Source organism: Sparus aurata, chromosome 21 (assembly GCF_900880675.1).
Source record: "Sparus aurata chromosome 21, fSpaAur1.1, whole genome shotgun sequence".
Taxonomy (NCBI): Eukaryota; Metazoa; Chordata; class Actinopteri; order Spariformes; family Sparidae; genus Sparus; species Sparus aurata.
Genome location: NC_044207.1, coordinates 33,101,975 through 33,121,843, shown reverse-complemented (window position 1 = coordinate 33,121,843; position 19,869 = coordinate 33,101,975). Strand labels below are relative to the sequence as shown.

The following is a 19,869-nucleotide window of genomic DNA, read 5'->3' as shown; positions in this document are numbered from 1 at the left end:
AACACTGCTAGCATCACGTTAGCGAGGAGCTCCTGCTGCTGCCGAGTCGTCTCTCAGGTCCGTCCTGGTGACTGGAGTAGTGAACACTGTCTCCATGACATCAGAACCTGACGGGGATGTAACCACTCTTCCAGCTATTAGTCAAACCCTCAGCTGTTGCCAAGGAAACTGAGTCACTGCTTTTGAAAATCTTCATACTGTGATCCCACAACGCAGGAAAACACAAAAGTAGACTAAATGAGATGTTGTGTGACGAGGGGACCGTGTTCCCCCTCACATGAACTCACTGTGCTGCACCACAGAGACATCTAACGACCCTAAAGGTGCATTTCAAACATATTTACAGGACGTAACGCGGATTAGAAAACAGGATTTCAATTTAAAGATCAGCGCTGGCTTCAGCAGAGAGACAACAGGCCGCTGTGTGACTGTCAGGAGAATATCTACAGGAGAGAGCCACACAGAGGATTACTGCATATCGACCTCAGCATGTGGAGTTAGTGCTTAAACTAATGCAGATCTGCATTATTGATTATCTGTCTGAACAATCCATCAGTTGATTAATCTGTGGAAGGAGAGAAAATACCAAAAGATCTCCACAAGACACAAAATATTGACTGAACAATGACGAGCAGCAGAGCGTCACCTCTGAACACTGTGGGAGCAGACAGCGTGGACGCCACTGATTCATTGATTATCAGCATTATTGATATGAATTCTCTTCACATCAACTAATCAATAAATTGACAATTCTTCTGTCTGTTAGTTACAGCATCACTATAATCAACTGAACTGTGAAGGATCGGTCTGATTCTGCTTCAGCATCACACACACACACACACACACACACACACACACACACACACCGCCACTAAAAGCATTTTATTTCTATCATCATGTTTTAACTAAACGGACGGAGGATTCGAACCACCGCCGTCCTCCTCTCCTCCTCTCCTCCTCTCCTCTCCTCCATCTCCATCCTATTGATATACAAAGTGGCATCTCTCCCATCCACACCCTACTCCCAGTGCGCATGCGTGCCGCGGCAAACAAAGGACCGGGCAATTAACCGACGGAGGATGGCTGATAAAGTTTGACTCGCTGCAGGAATAACATCCAACATCGATGCAGCAGTAACAGAAGATGCGTGCGTGTGTGCGCGCGTGTGTTTGTGTGTGTGTGTGTGGTTCAGGTACGATTCTCCATCACCCCCCCATCAACCCACACGCGCTCCCCAAACCCCCCCACTCCTCCTCCATCCATCCTTCTTCTCCTTCTTCTTCTTCTTCTTCTTCTTCTTCTTCTCGGTGCAATAAAACGGTAATAGAGATCAATAATTCATCTGAATCATGACATAATCTGGTTAGAGCCGCTGTGTGTGTGTGTGTGTGTGTGTGTGTGTCACACCTCCACACAGACAAAGAGGTGGGGCGAGCAGCGGAGGTGCTCCTCTTATTTCTGGACGTTCAACTGTTTACTGGCTGCAAATTATCAAGAAACAAACACACAAAAATCAAAAATGAGGAAAATAAATCAATAAACCCGCGCGCCTCTCTGCGTTGCCATGGCAGCGCGAGGATATGAGATTATCAGAAACAAATCTGACAGCGATCAATAAATTAGAAAAGACGCCCGTGCGCATTTTCCTTCAATAAAAGTGTGAAAAACGAGAATGTGTGTGTGTGTCAGTGAGTGTGTGCGTGTGTGTGCGCGCGGCTGAGGCGCGTGTGCCTCCAGACTGTACACACCCCTTTTTTGTGCGCTCGTGAACGTTTTTTTTTCCTCGCCTGGAAAAAAAAAGGAGGGTAGAAGAAGAAATGATGTGTTTCAGTAAAATGTTAAATTGATCTCAGCTCTTCTCCTTCTTCTCCTTCTTCTTCTTCTTCTTCTACTTCTTCTTCTTCTTCTCTCCCTCCGTTAAACCGCGCGGATCTTTTGTCTCGCGCCCAGCAGCGTGCGCTCCCCAGATGGAGAGATGGAGGAAAAGAGACAAAAGAGATGTGGTGGAGAGAAATAGATGTAAAAAAAAAAATAAATAAAATAAAAAAAAATACCAACAAGCGTCCAAAGCGCCTGTTAGGGTGTGAGGGAAGGAGCAGGGCGGGTTCGGGGGTTCGGTTCTTACCGTGCACGCTGAAGTTCGGACGCTCCTCTGCTCTCCTCGCAGTTTCAAGTAGCGGCTGCTGTATTTTTTTGCGGCTTCTCCTGCGCGCCCAGCGGCTTGTGCCTGCTGCACGGTACGGCTCTGCTCCGATCCTCCGCCTGCGCGCACACGCACCCGAGCGCACACGCGTGGGTTCGTGCACGCACGCACACACACGCCGCTGATGCACAATCCAAAAATGTCCCTGTTGAGGAAGATGTGTTTAACTGTGTGAGTCCTGATGTGATGTCACACTTCCTGCCGGGTTCTAATCATGTGGCTGTGAGCAGATATTCAGTGTTATTGATCACTGTCATATTAAACAAACCGCCCTCGATCATTGATCTTTATATCGATGATGTCACAGAGCTCACTGAGGCTGCAGCAGAAACAATCCAACACTTCAGTCACATCTTCATATCTGATCGATCTTCACGCTGGATTTATGTTATCAGGAAATAATTACTCAGATTTTCCTCTGCGAGCAGGACGGTAATGTACATTTTCAGTGCGCGTGTTTTAGAGGATTTACGGCTCCGCCCTCTGTGTGTCTGCGCCGCCGCTGCCTCTGTGCGCCCCCTGCCGGCCACCGTAGCTGCGCACCGTGTCTGTGGCTGCAGTCACCTGTTGATGCACAGACACCTGACAGGTGGAACAACACTGATCACCTGCACTGAAACCATTACATTACATTACATTACATGTAACTTTGATTCTTTACTCGAGTACATTCACCAGAGTAATCTCCACCTGTCTGCATGTTAGGAGAAGAAAACAATCAGAATTCTTCTTAAAATGACGAATAAATCAAGTTTCATCTAAACTCTGTAACGTGTTATAACTATCATCAGTTACAGAATGTAACTAAGTGAATTTACTCGAGTACTGTGCCTCAGTACAACTCTGAGGTATTTCACTATTTCCACTTTCTGTTACTTTATTCTTCCACTCCACGACGTGTGAGAGGCAAATATTTTGTTTTTGAACCCACTAGAGTTATTTGATTACTTTAGTTACTAGTTACTTTGTAGATTACATGCTGGATCAGCGCCAAAGCAGCACATTTATCTTCAATGGGACCAAAAAAGACTGATTCCAATAATCAGAAAGAAATTGCTGAATATCAGATAATTCGACATTATATTTACATCTTATTTTTACTTTTCACTTGATACTTTATTACATTTAATATCAGATACTTTAGGACTTTTTCTGTGACCTCTAAAAAAAGTAAAAAAAAATAAAATAAAATAAATAGATATTAAGAAATACATTATTTTGATAATCTCACGTATCTGTAATAAAGTCTTTTGGACCAAACGAACATCTTGAACGTGTTGTTTTGATCTCAACAGCATTTTTCACCCTGTTAAGAATCTTAACGGACCAAATGATCGATGGATGGATTAATGGACAGATTCAGAACTTTTACTTGTGAAATGAAAAGTGGGTTTACAGGTCCAGAAGAAGCTGCATGTAATCTGATAAACTGCCACCAGTGATGTCACTCAGTGCCTAAGATGCATTGTGGGTAATGTAGGCCCGTCGTCTAGTATTGTTGGACTCACTGTGGACAGTTTAAAAACAAATGATCCAAATGGATCCATCAGAACCAGAGATATCATTACCCACAGTGTGATAATGTGTCCAGGCTTTTCTGTGTGTGTGTGCGTGTGTGTGTGTTTGTCCTCACACGTCACGTTCACTGACAAATCAATTCTAATCAATAAGTAGAAAAACTTTAGTTCATTGTTTGAATCAGAAACTGAAATTGCTCCGATCAGAGAGGTTCTGAAGATTTTCTTAATATTTACTAAAGGAAGGCGTCAGTTCTGTCCGACTGACAGTAAAATATAAAGTGTTTGACTGTCAGTGTCTCTCTGTAGTACTCACATTCAAACACTAGATGGGGACGTTTGCAAAGAAGTCCAATGATCAGCCGGTTCTTCTGAACCCGGGTGAGAAACTGTTCCAGGGTCTGACCTGCTGTGTGGTCCAAAGGTTCTGCTCGTCTTCTGTGAGATCAGCTGCAGGTTTGATATTTATATATCAGTCACCTACAAACTCCATCGACGTATTATTCCCTGAGAATTAATTTAAAAAACATAAGAAACAACACCTTAAAGTGAGAAATGTATTCTCGATCCGTCTGTTTATTCTGATCCGCCCCGAACATTAACAGTGTGTGTTCTGGGTGGAGACACTTCATCTGTGTAAGTTTCATGAAAATCTGTTCAGTAGTTTTTATTTAATCCTGCCGACAAACCAACAAACAGACAGGAGTGAACCACGCGCTCCTTGTGGAGGTAATAATCATGTTGCAGCCTCCTCCTGCTCAGTGACTCGTGCATTAGTGCTTCTGTCTTCACGTGCAGGATTGAACTGTTTTCTCTGCTTCACTACACGATCACACGTCTTCTCCATCGTCAGTCAGTCAGTGAGTGAGTCAGCAGTTTGTTATCTTCAGCTCCGGAGGATCTTCTCTCTGCAGCCCGCTCCCCTCCTGCAGCAGGAAGTCTGTGGGGATTAGGAGGAGGTCAGTTTGTTCTGACTGACCCGGCTGACCTCGACCTCTGCCCAGAGCGGCTGATAAATCCTGCCTGTTTGAGACGGGCCCTCTGCTTATGAACTATAACTGACCCTTCAGCTCCTGCGAACGCTCTGTTTGCTAACATCCAGGTCTAAACCTGACAGCACTAAGCACACGCTGCACCAACAAAGCTGCTCAAGCCTTTAAAAGGTTTATCTGAAAGTGTCAGTGCAACATCTCACTCTCTGACAGCTGTATTGTTCTTTAAAGAAAGTTCTGGTGGGGGCAATAATGGACCGGCGCCACAGATAACTCACATCCAGGCAGGTTCTGTGTAGTGCTGCATCTCCGTCTGACAGTGGAGTGAAACATCTTCTTCTTCTGCTCGATTCTTTGTTTTTATCTCACGTCTTGGTAAATGGCGCTGGTTCTGTTCCTTGTTTTTCACTTGCATCTGGATCACGGGGTTAGAACCACCTGATTTACATGAAACCGTCTGCCTGTGGAGAATAAAGAGATGAAGTGAAGGTTCTGCCTCAGGGGTAAAAACACAAACAGTTTGAAAAAGTCGAGTTCAAAAGCAGCTTTGAAGTGTTCTGGTTCTGGTGATGTGGTGAGGACGAGTCGTGTGAGACGGACCGCACTCATCACCATCATTACCTCCAGCAGGGAGGTTCTGTTGAAACCCATTAAATGTTGCTGTGGATCCAGATAAAGACACAGAACCAGAACGTGTTTCTTCTCTTCTCTTTAACATGGTCATTTAGTTGGCTGGATCGATCCTGATGCAGAACCAGATAAAAATCTAGCAGTTATAAATATATTTGTTTTGATTATTCTTGATTGATCGTACCAAGCACATGTCCAACAGTCCCGTTTAATTCAATCAATGAGTAGAACGGCACAAAGTTAATCTGCACATATTCTCTTGTAAAAACATTTCAGGGTTCGTTTGATTTGCTGCTTTTCCTTCAGATTATTTGAATGTCATCATAATACATTTTTAAATTTGGACTGAACAAACATGGTGAAAGTCTCTTGTTGGTCCGCGCACCAAACGATCAGTGGATCAACAGAACATTTCAGCGCTGTATTAACACTTGTACTAAGTTAAAGGGTAACATGTATGAAGAAGGTGATATAAAAGCTTCTGTGGTTCTGGTGGTGTCACTCACAGAACCAGAACATTTTGTGAGATGGGAACTTTTTCACCATATTTATTAATTTTTCAGAGGATCAGGTGTGTTCAGTCGGCTGGTTTCTATCAGTGAGAACAGTTTGATGAGGATCCAGATCAGGTGGATTTTAATATATTTAATTTGATTAGTCTCGATTAATTAAACACTGTAAAGACAGTTTACGTCTGAGTCTAGATTTCTATTTGACTCGAAAACTACCCTGAATGTTTGTGTTAAACTTCCTCAAACATTCGATCCATCTAGTATTTGAATTCTTCAGGTTTCTATCCGACTCGTTATAAGAGCTTCATGATAATAAACGTCTCCGTCCGGCTTCAAAGAGTTCGCTGCGTCATCATTCATGACGTAAAAAGTCATGAACCTCCCTGCGTCTGCTGGAGTCTCTACTTCATGTCACGCTGCCTCACCAGAGACAAATTAAACCCCAACATCTTCGTTTCACAAAGACTCATCATTACTAATCATTTATCATTCTGGAAAAAAATAAAATCAGTGTTTCACTGTGACAGAGCGTGATGATGGCACTGAGCGGAGGGTGTTCCATGTGTTTCACTGATCAGCAGCTGATTACAGAGTCTTTGTCTTCTTCACATTCAGGATCAGAAACCTGCAGGAGAGAAACAACCAGGCCGACCAATCAGAAGTCTCACAGTCTCCGTGTGGCGTCTCTTCAGCCTCAGAACATGAATAAAACCATAACACATGATCGTGCTCACACGCTTTGATCCATGATAGTGATTTCTTGTCCATGTATATGAATCAGGGCTCGAGAGCTCGTCTGTTACGGGGACGATGGAAGTGGAAGTGTCGACAACAACGGCGCAAATCTCAACCTCCACAAAAGTACCTGAGGAACAGAGAGCAGCCTGTTTTATAAAACCTTCTCCTCCAGGTTCCTCCACGTCTCCTACATGTCACTGCTCCGCTCTCTCCTCGTCCTCCTCTGCAGGACGCCGGGTGGAGGAAGTCTGTCTTGGCTTCACCACTGACACGCGTCAGCAGGAGTCCCGGCTCCGCTATCTCACATCTTTGGTAGATGTCTGAAAACGGCCACAGGAAATGTTTGTCTTCCTCATCCTGTTTTGGGGCGTTTGGACGTTCAGGGGATGCTGGCAGAGAATCAAACAACAAGAGACAAGAGACAAGAGGCTCCTGTGGTCCTCCGGGCGCTCTCTGAGAGGTGCAGGTCTCACAAGTCAGAGTCTTGTTCTGATGGTCGACTGCTGATTCTTCTTGATGCTGCCTGTAGTGTGTCGTGGCTTTAAAGGGATATTCCGGTGTAAGTTTAATCCATGGTCTAAATCACCGTGAAACTGTGTTAGACTCCCTCTGGAGAGATCAAGTTAGCAGACCGCTAATTTACGGAGTTTCATCAACCTCAGAAACGACCGCACGACAACAATACACTGCAGTAAATGGATCCAAATATAAACCGCCACCAAAAAGCCACAAATAATGCTCAGAACAGCACCAAACTTCAGCAACAGTACAAATAGGGTCTCAGCACATAGTCCGGGGCATCTAACCTCCGCTAGCTTAGCTGGATTTCTACTGAAAAGCTGACTAAATTTACCACTCTCTGCAGCAGCTTCCTGTTGACGGGAAGTCCCGACGAGTCGATTACCGAGTGCAGTAGAGTTCCGCGGCTCATGGATGAAAATGTCTGATTGCTTTTCCATGGAGTCATAATCATACATTTTCATCCATGAGCCGCGGAACTCTACTGCACTCGGTAATCGACTCGTCGGGACTTCCCGTCAACAGGAAGCTGCTGCAGAAGAGTGGTAAATTTAGTCAGCTTTTCAGTAGAAATCCAGCTAAGCTAGCGGAGGTTAGATGCCCCGGACTATGTGCTGAGACCCTATTTGTACTGTTGCTGAAGTTTGGTGCTGTTCTGAGCATTATTTGTGGCTTTTTGGTGGCGGTTTATATTTGGATCCATTTACTGCAGTGTATTGTTGTCGTGCGGTCGTTTCTGAGGTTGATAAAACTCCGTAAATTAGCGGTCTGCTAACTTGATCTCTCCAGAGGGAGTCTAACACAGTTTCACGGTGATTTAGACCATGGATTAAACTTACACCGGAATATCCCTTTAACTTCTACAGTTATGGTAGATCGTGTAAGAAAGAAGTAAATAAAAAGATGTCAGAGGAGTGAACCAAACCCTGACCTCATGGAAGGTCAACTTCAACAGTCTGGAGGCTGTAAACACAGTGGAGCTACATGCATGGATCAGTTTGTGTGAACAGTCACTTCAGATCAGATCACATCAGTCCTCCACTCTCAGCTGCCTGCAGCAGTCTGTGTTCTGATTCCTGTAAAGGCCTCGTGCGTCTCTGCTGCTCCTCTACAACACTGTGAAACACTATAACAAACGTTAGCTAAGAAATTGAGTTCACTAACGTCAACGGACAACCAGCCATCCCAACACATCTGTAGTAAACAGGCTGAAACATGCAGAGGAGACTGAAGAGGTTCAGCAGCTCCTCGTCACTCAGCAGGCAGATCAGCCTCGCTCTCAAACTCAGCACCGACACATCAACACCCACCAGAGAGGTGGAGCTGAGGGTTTAAAGGTGGGCAGAGCTCACTCCTCAGACTAAATCCACTTTGACCCTGACTGAGGAATCCTCAGGGGCTTAAAGACGTCGCTGCAGGGAACGAGTGTTACTTAACCTTTGGCAGCGGTGGGGAGTGAGAGGTCACAGGTCACCGTCCAGCCTGCTGACCTGTGAGCGTGATAACAGGAGGAGAAACACCTCGGAGACAAACAGGTGAGGAACAGAACACCTAGCACCAATAACCTGAGGCAGGTAGAGACAGTTAACAGAAGCACTGAGCCGGTTTACTGCTGACAGGAATCTGACATCCAGCCGACACTTCATATAAACATACACTCTGAACTTTCTCCTCCTCACAGCTTCAGAACAGCCTCGTTACTTTAGTTTGATGCATCTGAGCTGAATTCTGGATTATTGTTATTTCCCACCACCAGCAGACTGATGTGGACCTATCAGACGCAGCGAGACGAGACAAAGACGTAAAAGCCGTAAGAAGGCGTAAACAGACAGAGAGGGAGACTGGAATGTGGAGAAAAGGCGTGTTAGTGTCTCGTATCTGCAGAGAGTTTCTGATTTTCTCTCTTTGTTGCTGCTCGGGACGTTTTACCAACCCAACATGTGTCTATTTGACGTCCTGGGAATGACACTCAACTATCAACTGTCTTTGTGGTGCGTTCAGGAACAGCTGGGACAAATCCTACTGATTCTACCTTTAACTTTAATAGTCTTTGAGTTCTATTAATATGACGTGAGCTTCAGTTAGCATCTGGAAGTTAGCATGGTTAGTTCACATGCTTTATGGAGTATGCACTCATTTTCCAGGTAAAGGAAGTCATAGTGTGCACCAGAACCGGCTCCAAGCAGATGTTCTGAATATGAGCTTGACTTTGTTCTGCTGGGCTCTGAGGATGAGATGAGTTCTGGCTGTGTGTTTATTGTCCTGTGGCGGGCTCAGATTGAGTTCTGGCTCTGTGACGAGCTGCTGATAGTCACAGGATCACAGAATCTGCAGCAATGTCGCGGTTTTGGTGTCGCGCAAGTTCAAAACGGGCCCAGAGCGTCAGAATACAAAGACTGCACACAGAAACTGGAGGATCATGAAGCACCTCGGACGCCTCCTGCCTCTCATGAGGCTGTGAATGAAACTGTTCAGGAGCTTAAAATAAAACATCGTGGTTCTGCTTCCTGCAGATGTGAGAATATAAACTGGTGCTGTGATTGTTCTGATGGAGGGCTGCAGGTCAGCAGAGGGTTCTGCTGGATTACACTTGGTGCTGTTGACCCACAGCTGGAATGTTAATGCTCGACCATACAGCTCATTATGAGACTGCACAGCCTGCAGCTCTCAGGCTTCGGGTCAGAACCAGAGAAAGTCAAATGTTCCTCCACAACTAAAGATTCTTCTCGGACTGATTCTGGAGCAGCAGGATGACAAACAAACTGAATGTGACTCTTCTTCTGTGGTGTAAATGTTTCTGTTGGACATTAAAACCTCCGTCAGTACCAGTTGTTTGTCCAGTGACCCAGAAACTACTCGGTTCTGACAGGATGTTAATGTTTAATTCAGCTGCAACTCCTGGAGTTCTTCAGTTGAGATCATTTCTCACAGATCAGAAAACACTTCACATATTCACCCTGAATCTGACTCACTCTGGTCCGGTTCTGTTTAGGTTCTAACCTCTCGGGTCGTTTGTTAATCCAACACCTCTTCACACCTACACAATGAAATAGATTGATAATCAACTCCCAAAACAACTCGACCTCCAGCGACTTTGTCAGAGGACAGTTTGGTTTAAGTTTGTATAACGTTGTGATTTTGGTGGAAATAATCACATTACTGATGTAACTTTAGTTCTGTACACAGAAATTACATAAAGTATTTAAAGGTGATTTATTCTAACTCACAAATGTTTCTGTACCTCCAGGAGGAGATCACACTCTCACTGGGTCTGTCGTGTCGTCAGCAGGAGGACATAAAAACTACTGAACGAAAATTATAATAATATAAAAGAATGTTTTTTTTGTTTGTTTTATATTTCAGACAGGTTTTGAAGCAGCAATTTATAAATGAGAAATAAAACATGTGTTGTTGTATTAAAGGAACCAGTGAGTGGACCGTGTTTTGTTTCCTGAAGTGCTCACAAATTCTCTTAAGTTGAAGTTGATGTTCAGAGCTTTCGATCACGCGGCTGGATCTTCATCAGCAGATGGAGTTTGCTCGTCTTCATGGGACATTAAATATAATATTTCAGTTTCTCTGAGCACTTTATTTACTTCTCCGTGTTGGTTTGTAGGCTGAGGTTCAAAGTCCAGTTCTGACCTTTGAAACGACACCTGAACACAAAAAAAAAAAAAAAAAGTTTTAAAATGTGAGAATTTATTTTAAGTTCCTCCTCTCGTCGTTCTGCCTTTGTGCCTCTGAGCCTTCTACCTGTGGTCATCATCTCCAGGCTGATTCAGACTCCTGACAGCAGGAGGAGTCAGAGAGACGGCCGGGCTGCAGGAGGAGGAGGAGGAGGAGGAGGAGGAGGCTGTGGAGGTGGAGCTTCAGGATTATTGTGCACCGGTCTGACTGACTGACTGAGTGAGTGACTGAGTGAGTGTCTCCAAAGTTTCGCCGGCCTCCCGTGTCTCCGCTTCAGCTGCACGTTTCCCTGTTGACCAAACGAGCGACCACCGACGCACAGACGGCACCGACGTGACGCACGGAGCCGCGGCGGGGCGCACAGAGGAGCGCGGAGGAGACACAGCTCCTGGAGGAGACACAGCTCCTGGAGGAGGAGAGCTGGAAGTTTTTAAAGGACGCTCCTGGAGGAGGAACCCATGAGACAAAGAGTGGATTACTCCTGCAGCTCCACACTGACTGACTGACTGACTGACTGTCTGTCCTCCAGCCTGCAGCCGCTCAGCAGGAACATGATGGACTGAAACTCTCGGACCCGCTCCTCTTTTTGTTTCTGTCGCTCGGAACCGAACTCGCAACACATGAGGTGGATCGACGGGACGCGCGGTTTGCACACAGCGGATCCTCGGGGATTAAGATAACGAGGGGCGATGGATAACTTCTTCACTGAGGTAAGAAGAGCTGCAGCGTGATGGACACACACACACACACACACACACACACACACACACACACACACACACACACACACACACACTACAAGCTGTTATCAGAATATTAATGTGGTATCAGAAGACTACAGGAGTCATAAAGTGCAGCAGGATCAGAATAAACAAAGTTATTCAAATGTTCTGTAGCAGGCAGATGAAGTGATCACACTCAGTCAGGCAGAACTGGGTCAACATGAGCTTCCTACTGGACCATCAGAGGGATGTTAATGGGACCAAAGGTGTCATAAAGAACTTTTAAAGGAGTCCTGAGTTCAGTTCTGAAGCAGGGCCGTGATCCTGGTGCTGCTCAGACTGGGGGGGGCTGGACCAGGTCCCAGTGGGTCTCTGGTATTTCCGCACCTCTTTTTCTGGTTTCCTCCAAGAAAGAGAAAAAAAAGTGCTGTGAAGCTAAATATAGAAGTCTGGACCTGTGTCCCAGCAGCAGCTCCTGACTGGACCAACCACAGCAGGACACCTGTTATTGATTGGTGATATGTTTCTGATCATCTGTCTGATGCTGAAGTTATTCATGCATATAATCCTGTTGTGTTGATAAAGCAGATGTAAAGACGAGAAGCAGAACGGTCTCAGATTATGTTTCATCATCTTTAATCCTCCTTTCAAGCAAAAGCACTGAACGTCTTGATTGGGAGGATTTATCTGCTGTTCTGTGTTCTTGAATTGGAGCCGATGAATTGATTAGTGACCAACGAGTTATATTACTGACCGAGCGCCGAGTCATTTTAGAGGAATAACTGAATATGTTTTATTTGAGGACGTCGTCTCGAGCTTTGGGAAACACTGTTGGATATTTTCTGACATTTTACAGACCGAACAACTTTTGATTTATCCAGAAAATCACAAACGAGACAATGCGAGACATTTTAAGAACGGTGACTGCTGAGACAAACATTTCAAGTTGTTTCCTTTGATAGAAAGTTAAAATAAAGTCAACCTGCTGATTGTTAGACGGCTAAACGGATTAAAGAAAGCAGTGAGGTGTTGTTTTGTCCTTGTGGAAAGACCCTGTGGTCATGACTGAAACAACCTGATCGACATCTCAGTTTCAGTTCCTGTCGCTCTGACAGGTGAGTGAGTCTCAGCTCAGGTGAGTTCAGGCTCCACGGCAGCCTCGGTGATAAACCTCAGCTCAGTCTGTCAGGAGGTTGTGTAAATCTTCCTGAGCTGTGACTCATGACTGATACGCTTTCGTCGGGCTCCACACCTCTCTGTTGACGTCGGCCAGGTAACAGCAGCAACACCTGAGTCACTCCTGAGCTTTTTTTTCCTTCTGGCCCTCAGCGCCGTGATGACAGCCTCTTTTCCGAAAGGCTGAGTCAGCTCGACGACTGATTGACTCTCCTTTTTTTAAAAAGCGATTTAAAACCGGTTCTCCTCAGGTGCTGGTGTAACGGTGAAACACTTCCTGGTTGAAAGCTCGCCTGCTCTCTCATTGGTGCTCGTGCATTTTGAATATCCAGCGAGGCCAAAGGTCACGAGACCGGCTGAGCTCACGGCGCTCGTGAGAATTAAACAAACAGCGCCAGCTTTAAGGTTTCCGGGCCGGTCTCGTGACGAGGGCTCGGTACATCTGGCTGCTGAGCTCTCCTGAAGTCTCAGACAGAGAGAGGGGGAATGTTTGTGAGTGCCAGAAGCAGGCAGGCGTGCACAATAGTCTCAAATATCAGCCTGCCTGCCTTTATATCTGCCAGCTAATCGCAGCTGAAACAAAGAGCCCAGTCTTTAAGGAAAAGGGCATTTGACGAGGAAGTAAACCAGCTTCCAGCCGCCACATACGGAGGCCAACAGAGGAATGTGAGCCGGGACGGAAACCGAGAGTTCCATATTTATAGTGAAGACAGTTGAGATGAGGGACGCACAGAGACACTCTGTCCACCACCAGCTCCTGAAAATACTGATTCACTGTGAAACCCGTCAGTATCTAAACTCAGACGCACAAATCCTCAGAGGCCCGTTTGGCGATTGTGATTGGTTCTTTTGTTTTGTAATCACCAAAAACTAGATTTTATTCGACCTCGTCCTGTTCGTGTTCCTCCATCTGCGTTTGAGGTTGAGATAAACATCAGCTCAGCAGGAATAACTTTCTATAGCTAACAGATAAAGTTCTGGTTCTGCTGAGCCTACAGCTGCAGGGTGTCGGAGGTCCGGTTCGACTGACAGACTGACCCGTCGACACCGTCTGTGCTCGGTTCAGTGGACCTAAACATCGTGTTCTCTTCTGTCGTTGTAGTCTGAGTTTCTTCCAGCAGCTTCCTTTAAATTGAATGTTGAGTAAACAGCAGCACCTCGTCCCAAACTCCAGAGACCCGGACGTGTTGACAGCGACACGTCTGTGAGCAGAACCTTTCTCCTCTCTAATTACTGAGCTGCAGCCAAAACAGTCTGGACCCGAGTCAGAACAGGGACTATAAATAGAGCCGTGCCGCGCTTCCAGGCTGCACATTTTCAACGCCCGGTCATTTTTCTCTCCTGGCCGATGAATCACTTTATATCCTGCACAGGTTTTACGCCTGCCAAACGTGGAACCGCTCTGCACAGACTGGACCTTCTGTGGAGCGGCGCCAGTGAGCCCAGTGTTGGTTTGATAGTTTGGAGAGAAATGTCTTTAATCTCCCAGACAGTTCTGCATTAAACGTAGTTTGACCCTGATCACACAGTCATATTAAACACTGGCACAGGATACGACCTGCTTGTGTCAGAATCACAAACCCGCTCGGTTCTTTTGTGGTACCACGTTTATGTGGGAAAAAAATGGATCCTGTAAAAATGAAGAGTGGAAAAACTTGTTGAAACAGTAAAAATCCTGCCGTGAAACTGAGAACAGCAGCGGTGTGAGGCAGGACGAGGCAGGTTCACTCAGGTGGAACATCCTGACACCCTGCAGGAGAGTGTGTGTGTGTGTGTGTGTGTGTGTGTGTGTGTGTGTGTGTGTGTGTGTGTGTGTGTCTGTGTGTGTGTGTGTGTGTGTGTGTGTGTGTGTGTGTGTGTGTGTTGACACAGTGGAGTCAGCGGGTCGAGTCGGACGGTTACAGGGTTTGTTTGTGTTTGAACTGGCGGGCGTGGCGCGTGATAGGCTTCACCTGGCCACCAATCAGAGAGCAGGAAGGCCTCAGCTGTGATCGTCAGCCAAGGCAAATTAATTCATCAGAGACAAAAAGACTCAGAGATAAGATGAACCAGGAGGCGAGAGGTGAGCCAGGCCTGATGTCAGAGTCAGGCTTCCTGTTTCACGCTGTCGTGTGGAGATCTTTGTGTTTTTGAATTGTTGTTTGAACGAAACAACGAGAGCTAAAAATAGCCGTCGTCCTAAAATGCGGCAAGTGTTTTCACACATGTTCTGTTTGGACTCGATTCTGCAGCGTCCAGTCTGCTAACAGACCCAGGTAGATGTAGCTTCTTCCTCTGGGCCGGCTGGCGGGCTGCAGACGAGCTCCGGTGCAGTAAACTGTACACTTCTCTGATAAAGAGACTTTGAACTGTGTTTGGACACATGAACATGATCAGGAAATTACACGCCGAGGCTGCAGGTTGTTTAGGAGAAGTCAAGATTTCTTTATCGCCGTTACACCTCAGTGCAACAGAACGTCTCTGCAGGAGGATGAAGTAAGAGTCCGGTCTGTGAGGTTAAAGATGTCACCTCGTGCGATAAACTTCAGTGTCATTATTCTTTAGATTTGAGTGTTTTCAGGCGTCTGAAGGTAAAATGTTCCTTTAATAAACAAGAATAAAAGAAAGATGGGAACAATTAAATCGCTCATGACTTCCTGTGAGTCCTCAGGGAACAAACGTGTTTTCAGACTGACATAATGTGAGATGAGGTGTGTGTGTGTGTGTGTGTGTGTGTGTGGCCTCAGTAGGTCAGCAGTGTCTGCTCTCTGACGCTGGTGAGAACGACCTGATTCACGTCGGCAGAGCTGAGTTACATCTGAGCGCCTCTCTGTAAGAGAACGACCTCTGGAAGACAAACGATCAGCAGGCTGGAGCCTCCCGGGCGGCTGCAGCTCTGGCAGCGTGAGCTGGGTGTTGGCGACGAGCTGCTGGAAGTTTGAACTCTGCTGAGAGCTTCTGCTTCATGTTTGTAATAAAACACAGAGACGCGTAAACTTCCAGAATAATCCTGTTTCAGTCTGCTGGCTGGTTGAAGCTCTCAGCCTCCCTCCCTCCCTCACAGGCCTCCGCCGCCGCCTGCGCTTCTCATTTAAACCATAAAAGCTAACAGGCCAATCACAGACATTAATAGGCTCCCCACAACAAACAGAGGCCCGAGCGGTTTATGTTGCTTAATTGTAATGATGATTTCCAGCGTTGGAGTCTGAGTGCTGTGTCGGAGCGTTTCCCTGCCTCCCTCTGAGGCTCCCGGCTCGTTGTAAAGCTGAAACCTGACACCTGAGGAGCTCGCAGGAATTCAAACAGCTTGCAGATTCGTCGTTTTGGGTGCTGCAGACGTCCTCCGCTGCTCACTGTCGTCTGCAGACAACTGTGTTGTTCTACAGCTGAAATCCTGCTCAGTCTGCAGCTTTTACACGCTCACACATTTCTTTGCCAATCAGAGTGTGAGGAATATAACTGAAGAAGAAGAAGAAGAAGCAGTAAAACTATGAGAGATTAATGTGGAATAAAAAATAATGCATTAAACTCAAGACTTCAACACATGAATACTACACATTCCTCATCCTGTCCACTGCTGCAGCACCTCTACATCCCAGATCAGATCCCAGATCAGATCCCCTCACAGGAAAGCCTCTGATTGGTCAGCTCTCACAGGCCTGAGCAGGCTCCGCCCACCCTGGTTCTGAATCAGATCTGCCGGTGTGTTTCCAGAGAGCAGTGGCTGTACAGTTGTGACATCATAACCTTACGACGGCTCGTTTGAAGACACACTTTCTGAAAGAGTTCAGCTCGATCGCTCTGAGTTAAACCAGAAGTGTTAATCGAACTCTCGCACTTCTGTAGGGTGTCCACATACTTTTGGCGTTGTAGTGTAATTGTTTTTAGTTCCTGCAGTTTTGATTTGATTAATTATCTTGAAACAAAACGATTAGAGAGTTCTTCACGTCACCTTAATGTGATAAAAGCAGTGTAACACTGAGCCAGCCGAGCTTGGCTGCCGGCCTGCTGAGGCCTTTTTACACCGCCACTGAAATAACACCTTCTGGAGGAGGCAGACGCTCTGGACCCGAGCCAGCGCCGCCTGCACTCCATCTCAAACTGGTTTCACTGCTCTCAGCCGACTGTATGGAGGCCAGCAGGGCAGCTGTGACGCTGGGAAATCAAACAAAGTGTCAGACCTGGAGCTGCAGAGCCAGACAGGAAACCTGTTTGTTTTTATGTCCTCCGCTGGCTGCGACCACGACGACTGCACACCAAAAACACCCTGTTTATATTAATCATTGTTAATAAGCAGCTCTGCAGGGCGGTGATGAGACGTCAGACCTCAGGTGGAGACTTTCATTCAGCTGTAGATCTGATGGAGCTGATCTCTGAGCAGACGTGAAGTCAAACTGTGGAGCCACGTGAGCTCAACACAACACGGATCTGCGTCTCTGTTTGCATTCACAGCACGTCTTCAGGAAAAGTGAATTTTAGGCAAATTAAGCAAAACCAATCTTCAACTGATCTTTACCGGCTGCAGGCGCCAACATGGCCGCCTCTGTGTGAGCAGATCACCGTCACTGATCTCACATTCTGAGGGATTACTTCTCTTTAAGATAACACATTTTTGACTTGATCTCCGAAGTGCTCCACACGTCCGTCCTCCAGGTTCCTCCAGGTTCCTCCAGGTTCCTCCAGGTTCCCCCAGGTTCCTCCAGGTTCCCCCAGGTTCCTCCACATCTGCTTCTTGTCTCTGTTTGTAGGTTAATCCATGATTTAGATGCCACAACAGCAGCGTTGTGTGCGTGGGACTGAGATATGGTGATAAAGAGGCCGGCGTGCTGGACGAGGTCGAGGCTGATCTCACACATATGTTTTGACTGAAAACACGTCAGTTTGAGGATTAGGATTTCAGGATTACGTTAAAATTTTCTTTTGTTTGTTTGTCCACTTGTTTAAGCTGCAGTTCCCAGTGTGACGCTCAAAATATACATGCAGAAAAATACAAACTGACAGCCGACGAAAACATCGAGGAACACAAAGAAACACAGCTGAAGAAATGAAACGAGTTCATCACACTTCTTTTATTGTCCAGCTTGACAATAATGCATCTTTAAAATTCAACAAATGTTCACAAAGTTTGATTTTAGGTGAACTTGACTGAAGCTGACAACATTAAAAACACGTCTGACTCCCGACAAGAAGTCAGAAGAAGCTGCAGGATTCATCTCTGAAGCTGCGGTGAGTTACTGCCGTCAGTGTGAGAGAGAAAGACGCCTCGAGAAGACACTCAAGATTTCAGGCCAAGAATATTAAACCACGCTCCTCTTTTTCTCTTTCATGAAAAGAAAAATACATGTGGCTGGAACATGAGCGTAAATGTGTGGAAATGGATTTTACCCGGCGTGTTGTGAACACACCGAGTCACGGCCGTCGCTTCAGTCTGCTCTGAAGAAGACAACATGAGAAGTGAGACGAGAGCATCACAGTGTGATCAGTTCGTCCTGCGTGTTCAGCCTGTCGGTCCATAACTCTTCTTCATCACCGTGCTCGGCCTCCTCCTCGGGCTTTCTCTACAGTCTGGACTTCCTGCCGGATGGCTCTAAACATTCCTCTGGATCCTGACACTTCCTCTCCTCGCACTCTCTCCAGCTCCCTCCACATGTGATCACACAGAACATGGAGAGCAGAAGGTTCAGCTCAGCGATGTGAACTCTGTTAACGTTGTGCTGCAGGAGAAACTGTGAGACACACGCCGCGTTTCCATGAAGCATTTTAAAGAATAATGCATTAGAAATATTAGATCGAACCTCCTTTTATTCACAGAGAAAGTTTGAACGCTCTCTTTTGTCTTTTGCAAATCAGAGCTAACATTCATCTCACGTGACTGATCAGCTGAGAACAATCACAACTTGTTCTGTCCAAAGTAATTCCTGAAGACCTCTCTCCATTTGGTCTCCTGGTTTGTTTGCCTCCACATCCTTATGATGTCATCATGTTACCGTTATTTGTCGTCCTGAGCGGCCAACATGTCGTCATGAAAGGTAACAAGGACTCACAAGACCGGAGCAGAACACAAACACACATTATTATCCAAGGCACAGTATTTTATGTCCATCAAGGAGCGTTTAGATCCTCTGTGTGCCGCTTTACTGAGCTGAGGTTGGAATTATTGAGGTAAAGACAGTACCAGGTGTGTTTGTTCACTCAGGTGTGTGTGTGTGTTCACTCAGGTGTGTGTGTTCACTCAGGTGTGTGTGTGTGTTCAGATGCAGCTGGTGACCTCTGCTGTCACCTGACTTCTGTGCGACCTCCATCGCTGCAGTGTAATAAAGCATTAAGTCCATTATGATGATGTTAGGAGCCGTCAGTCCTCCTGTGTGACGCGTCTCCGTGTCGACCCGACCTCAGACCCGCTGCAGCACCAGCGCCGCTGCAGGAGAGGTCATTTCTTGGTTCGGTGGCTGCGGAGGGAAATATTTCAAGATCCAGTGAAATGAGTTGAAGCCCGGGACGTTCTGCTGACACTAATCCCCGAGCGTCCCGCTGGGTCCTGGTTCCTGGTTCCCCGCTGCTGAAACGGTCAATTAAAACCAGGAATGAAGTTTGTGGATCCGACCCGGTTTGATTTACCTCCGCTGACGAGGCGTCACTCTGCTGCAGACGAGTGTTCGGACCTGCTGCAACCAGCACCGCTGCAGAATCTGAGCTTTTACCTTCATCTCTGTCTGTGTAAAGAGCAGAGTTTTGTCTTTATCGCCGTTATTCCTCAGAGTATTCTTCATCTGGATCTGCTAGCTGCTATTGTCCAAAGCAGCAGACAACCGTTAGAATCCCAGTTTGACCCGGACACTGATCTCAGTACAACAGCCGGTTGTATTAATAAAGCTGATGTTGAAGCGTCTCGAGGGAACACACGTCACCGGGGGAACCGTCTTCATCACGACACCGGAGCTTCTCCTCCAGTGAACGCCGTCTGTTCGCTCTCCTTCTACCTCAGTTAGCATCACTCTCCCTCTTCACCTTTTCTGTAGCAGTGTAGAGTTTCCACAGTTATTCCACCGTTACCTGCGGATGGCGAGCGGGGAAACAACACCTCCTCCTGTTTCAGATGACAGACGAGCTTTCTTTGTCTCGTAATCTCTCTTTTGTTTTTGTGGGAGTAATCTAACAAATCTACAGGCGGATGATGTCATTCTTCTACAGACT

The 19,869-nt window shown here is 46.3% G+C and overlaps 2 protein-coding genes across 2 annotated transcripts in view; one reads left to right on the top strand and one right to left on the bottom strand.

The window, feature by feature from the left end:
- basp1 (brain abundant, membrane attached signal protein 1) overlaps positions 1 to 2,382 on the bottom strand; it is a 48,495-nt gene extending 46,113 nt beyond the window's left edge. Inside the window, exon 1 of the mRNA XM_030402369.1 lies at positions 2,126 to 2,382. The gene's annotated coding sequence lies outside the window, so the exon portion shown is untranslated. The remainder of the gene's footprint in view (positions 1 to 2,125) is intronic.
- An 8,643-nt stretch (positions 2,383 to 11,025) lies between these two features.
- myo10 (myosin X) overlaps positions 11,026 to 19,869 on the top strand; it is an 88,465-nt gene continuing 79,621 nt past the window's right edge. The window contains exon 1 of the mRNA XM_030403298.1: positions 11,026 to 11,508. Within this exon, the coding sequence (XP_030259158.1) occupies positions 11,488 to 11,508 (21 nt within the window). The 5' untranslated portion in view covers positions 11,026 to 11,487. The remainder of the gene's footprint in view (positions 11,509 to 19,869) is intronic.